The sequence below is a fragment of the Meleagris gallopavo genome, chromosome 1 (genome assembly GCF_905368555.1).
Source record: "Meleagris gallopavo chromosome 1, MGAL_WU_HG_1.1, whole genome shotgun sequence".
Lineage (NCBI taxonomy): Eukaryota > Metazoa > Chordata > Aves > Galliformes > Phasianidae > Meleagris > Meleagris gallopavo.
Window position 1 is genome coordinate 81,799,445 of NC_139404.1, and position 5,183 is coordinate 81,804,627.

At 39.7% G+C, this 5,183-nt stretch overlaps 1 protein-coding gene across 1 annotated transcript; it reads left to right on the forward strand.

Annotated features, from left to right (window-relative positions):
• The first annotated feature begins 418 nt into the window (after positions 1–418).
• GPR15 (G protein-coupled receptor 15) lies at positions 419–2,649 on the forward strand. The gene has a single exon (XM_010719502.4). The coding sequence runs from the start codon at positions 1,002–1,004 to the stop codon at positions 2,109–2,111; it is 1,110 nt and encodes a 369-aa protein (XP_010717804.1). The 5' UTR covers positions 419–1,001; the 3' UTR covers positions 2,112–2,649.
• The last annotated feature ends 2,534 nt before the right edge of the window (positions 2,650–5,183 follow it).

The window sequence follows — 5,183 nt, forward strand, 5'->3', positions numbered from 1 at the left end:
AGAGGTTTGAAATTAGTACGCACTGACGAAGTCGTGATAAATTCAGTACTTTAAAAAGGGAAAATTTTCATTTGCATTTTCCAACGCTGAGAGAGCTGACTGTAAGGTAAGCCAAAGCTGGAGTAGTGGGTGAAACTGTGAATGAAAAATGGAGAAAACGGGCTCTTTGGAAAAGAGCGCCATAGCTAAGAATGGCTCAAAGACGTGGAGGCTTCACAGGCAGGAGGAGCAGGACCATGCCACCATTCAACAAACCAAGCTAGGGTTTCAAATGCAGAAGAAATCATGGCACATCAACAAACTGTCCTCTAAATATCAAACAGACTGGTAAATCTGAGTGTGGGAGTGCCCAGGCTGGGGGATCAGGGAGGCTGAGGGACAGGAGGGGGCACTGGCAGGGCAGTGTGAGCCTGGGACTTATACTGAACAAGTACAGGAGACCACAGTTTTAAATATTTTTGCCTAAGCACATTCATATGACAGAATTACTCTCAACAGAAAACAATCATAAATGAATAAAGAAAATATAAATGCCTCCAAGCCTCAGAAAAGCTGAGCTTGCAAGGAAAAATAAAGAAAGTAGAGTCCAAATTCACCACTCAGATTTCTTCTGAGCTGGTATAATTTCTAACCTGCAAACAAGTAATATCCTGTCCTAAAAATTTAAAACTTCAGAATCTTGAAAACAACTTTCCTTCCCCCAAAATAAAACCAAAGCCCAAACCCAGATTGCTTCTACAAGCAAATATAAAATATAGATAAAATCAGACCTGACTTTAAAAAAAGCAGCAGCTCCTTGTTCTGAAGATGGGGTTTTGACTAATCAGAGATGCTCATCGCTTGTCTGTTTCCTACATGATTGGCTAAAAGGGTAAGAATTACACCCCAAAACCACTTTTCTCCTCCTCCCCCACTCCTCCCCCCTTACATGCTAGCATGTTTTTAAAGAAGACCACGAGGGGAAGGGAAGAGGGGAGCTCAGAGCCTTCATCAGCCTCAAGATGAGGACAGCTGGGCCAGAAATGGATCTCATTCAGCTTTCGTCTGTGACTACAGTCACTTTCAACTATGATGACTACTACTACGAGGACAGCTGCCAGTATGAGCAGCTACAACATATGACTGCTTTCCTCCCTATCCTGTACGCTGCCGTGTTCTTGGTGGGCATTCTTGGCAACTCCATTCTGATCATAGCCTTAGTCTTCAAACGACGGGTCCAGAGGCTGATTGACATCTTCATCATCAACCTCGCTGCTTCAGACTTCATCTTCCTCATCACGCTGCCATTCTGGGTGGACAAGGAGGCATCAGATGGCATATGGAGGGTAGGATCTTTCCTCTGTAAAGCTAGTTCTTACATCATCTCAGTCAACATGTACTGCAGCATCCTCCTCCTCACTTGTATGAGTGCAGACCGGTACCTTGCCATCATGTACCCCTCCATTGCTAGAAGGGTCCGAACCAGATCCTATTCCAGTGGTCTTTGCTTGTGCGTCTGGTTGTTATCCTGCTGCTTAGGAATGCCAACCCTTTTGTCCAGAGAACTGAATGAGCGCTACGGCAAGATGTACTGCACAGACAAAGACGTGACAAAATCCAAACAGATCACATCACTGATGATTTTAATCCTGGCCTTCTTCTTCCCCCTCTTGAGCATTCTGACCTTCTACTGCTCCATCACAAAGAGACTCTGTGTCCATTACCAGAGATCTGGGAAACATGATAAGAAACTGAGAAAATCTATCAAGATCGTCTTCATTGTGGTGGCTGCTTTTGTCATCTCTTGGGTGCCCTTCAACCTCTTCAAGCTTATGGCCATCCTGTTGGGTCTGCAGAAGCTGCCTGACTGTTTCCTTGACATGGTTGCCCAGGTGGGCATGACAGTGAGCAGCCCCTTTGCCTTTGCCAACAGCTGTGCCAACCCTTTCATTTACTACTGCTTTGACAATTACATCCGCAGAGCCATGCTCAGGTGCCTGTGTCCATGGGTGAAAGCCAGCAGCGGCAGCACCGTCTCCGACACGTTGGACACTCGCCTGAGCCACTCCTTATCCAATTTCATCGCAGGGGAGTACACTGCGAGGAAGAGGAAGCGCTCGGTGTCCCTCTAACTGGGAGCCAGGACCACGGAGAAAGGGACCTCTCTTTCCAAAGGTGGCAGGGAAAGAATAGAACAAGAAAAGGGGCAAAAAAGAAATAAGCGGCAGAGGCAGAGCTGCAACTGTAGTGCAGCCAGCACTTCAGGCTGGTGGTACAGCACTTCCCTTTAAACACAGGTATATTGAATAGGAAATTTTAACCACAGAGCTACAGTTCACAGAGATCACTGTGTCACTGCGCAGCATAAGTGTGAAACTGCTGTGATGAGAGACATCCACCTAGGCTGGTGCTGGAACTACAAGCTGAGAGCAAAGTCAAGCCATCAGCCAAAGCCGCCCCAAAGCAATCTTTGAATTTAAACGCATAGGTTTTCATTCTGCTCAGAGCAAGACAAAGCAACAGAAGTACTTTTTCTCTCTGGTTCCTAGCTTACTTACAAAAATACTGCAACGTCCTATAAAATAAACCTGATGAATTCTCCTTATTTTGGAGGTTTTCTGTATTTAGAAATGCAATGTTTTAATGAATTTGTGTTACCTGCTCTTGTAACTTGAGTCTTGTGCATTTTTTCTTGAAGTTTCAGCTTCTCGATTAAGAGATTAAATACGTTTTAATCAAAGGAATTAAAGTCAGTTACTAGCCCCTGTGGTTTCCAAAAGAAAGAAAAAAAAAGACAGCTTGAAGGCAGAGAAACCAGAAGATGAGCAAAAGAAACTGCATTTAAACCTTTTCGTAACAGCAAACAACCAAAAAAAAAAAAAAAAAAAAGAAAATCAAGAGAACACCTTCACACTTTTTAAGATGGTTTGGGGAGTTGTTACACAATTTCTTATTGCTTGGCTTGTCTAATATTACAACACTCTGCATCATTCAAAGTGTACATTTACTTTGTTTAGGTGCAATCATTTCATGTTAAGATGCAAGCAAAGTCAAATGCAAACACGCCTGAAAAGCAAAATTAGCCAAAGTTTCGCAAATATTTGACTGAAACAGAGAATGCTGAGAAACCTTGGGTGCAGGAACACTCACAGCAAGGGAATTCAAAAGTAAAACTGTTTAAGTTCATTGCTGGAGTTAAACTTTATAAATAATTAATAATAATAAAAACAGTGTGAAATTGTCTCATTTCTATCCAGCAATCTCTGGGAAATGTAGAAATCTTACATTCCGTATACTATAGAGGAGATACCACTAGTCCAACTGGTGTTAAGTCTCACAGTAAATGGGATGGGAAAACAGAGAAAGCTCCCTATTTTTAACAGCTGTCATACCTCTTAGAATTACAAACTGAACAAATAAGGAGTTAAGCAGCTCAGTAGAAAACTGGTGCGAGACTTCTGCTTCTAAATGCTAATGATAGAAATGTGTGCTTAAAAGAAAAAAAAACAGAGTGCAATATTTTAAGGTGCCCAGTTAAAATAAGCATTAGACTTCCAACAGTGCTGACACCTCGGGTATGTTGCAACATCCCAGATTCTGTTGGGCCTTTTGTAAAATGTTTAGCTTAATATATCGCTGCTTGTCATGTTGTAATAAAACAATACCATAAAGCATCCAGATTGTGTTACCTGATAAAGTAAAAAAACTGTTAGAAAATTTCCTTCTGCATTTCCTGATTTTTCAAGATTTCTATTTCTCTTTTTTTTTTTGCATTTAGCTCTTAGCTCTCACAAAACCCACAAAAGGTCTTGACTTCAGTGGCAGAAGTCATCTTATCACAGTGTGATAAAATAACATATGTGGAAACAAATCTTGAACTGCAGTAAGTAAAAGATCTTTAATGATACTTACAGGCCTGTAAGATAAACCACATTCAACTCTGCCAATGAGAAAGAAAAAAGCTCAGCAAATATATATCTTCAGGTCTACTTTTTAACAATAAGCTGGTACTTCCACACAATGCTATAGAGTGAACCCCTCCCCATTTTACCAGGCAGAAGTTTGAAGCTAAAACTACTATCTCAGTTGGTTCCTCTCAACAATCCATTATACTCCTTTACTAGTACGTAATCAGTGGCTTATTTTTTTTTTTGTAACTGTTAGAAAGGAAGAAAAGGGAAGAAGAAGAAAGAAAGAAAGAAAGAAAGAAAGAAAGAAAGAAAGAAAGAAAGAAAGAAAGAAAGAAAGAAAGAAAGAAAGAAAGAAAGAAAGAAAGAAAGAAAGAAAGAAAGAAAGAAAGAAAGAAAGAAAGAAAGAAAGAAAGAAAGAAAGAAAGAAAGAAAGAAAGAAGAAAGAAAGAAAGAAAGAAGAAAGAAAGAAAGAAAGAAAGGAAAAGAAGGAGAAAGGAAAGAAGGAAGAAAGGAAGGAAGGAAGAAAGGAAGGAAGGAAGAAAGGAAGAAAAGAAATCTTGTGAGTTGCATTTCAAATACCTTGTGATCCTCATTACTGAAAAAAATCACTATCTTGTTTTTAAAGACAGTGTCCTCGATAGGTCAGACTCATTATTTCCCTCCAGTCTCTACCCCCACCCACAGCAGAACAATCTCTTTGGAACATAATTAATCCACAATAATTTCAGTTATTTGAAGTTTAAGGTTGCTAGATTCTTTTTTTTTTTTCTTTTTTTCTTTTTTTTTTTTTTTTCTTTCTAATGCTTCAAAATACCAGATCACCTTGGAACAATGATTTGGATAATCTACTTGGATCTCCTTCCATTGCCTCAAGTTTCCATACTAGCCCCGGGAAAAAAACAAAAGCCAAGTTAACTTGCTACATATTGCAAAGCTTGAAGAAAGTCAGATTTAACACCACAGCAAATGTTTCACACAAAGGAAAAATAATGGAAGCAACTAATTAAACAAAGCAATGTTACAGACTGTGTGTTTCATCCATATTAAAAGAGCCTGATGACTGCAGAGTCCTTCACTGTGTGTTATAGAAGTGATTCTAACATGCCACTTGCCTTGCTAAGTAATCTGATTTTTTTAAAGTAAATCTGAGATAACTATATCTACCAAATGTAGATTTTGTTGGGCTTTTTTTGTCTGTTTTTATCTAAGTTTTCCATTCATTGTCATGAAAATGTAGCAAGCATTACTAGAAAAACTGTCTGCAGATCTGTGTGGGAACATGTACATCTGCCT

Bases quoted from the DNA above. Each gene is read 5' to 3' on its own strand.
- GPR15 (XM_010719502.4), top strand. From the start codon at position 1,002: ATGAGGACAGCTGGGCCAGAAATGGATCTCATTCAGCTTTCGTCTGTG.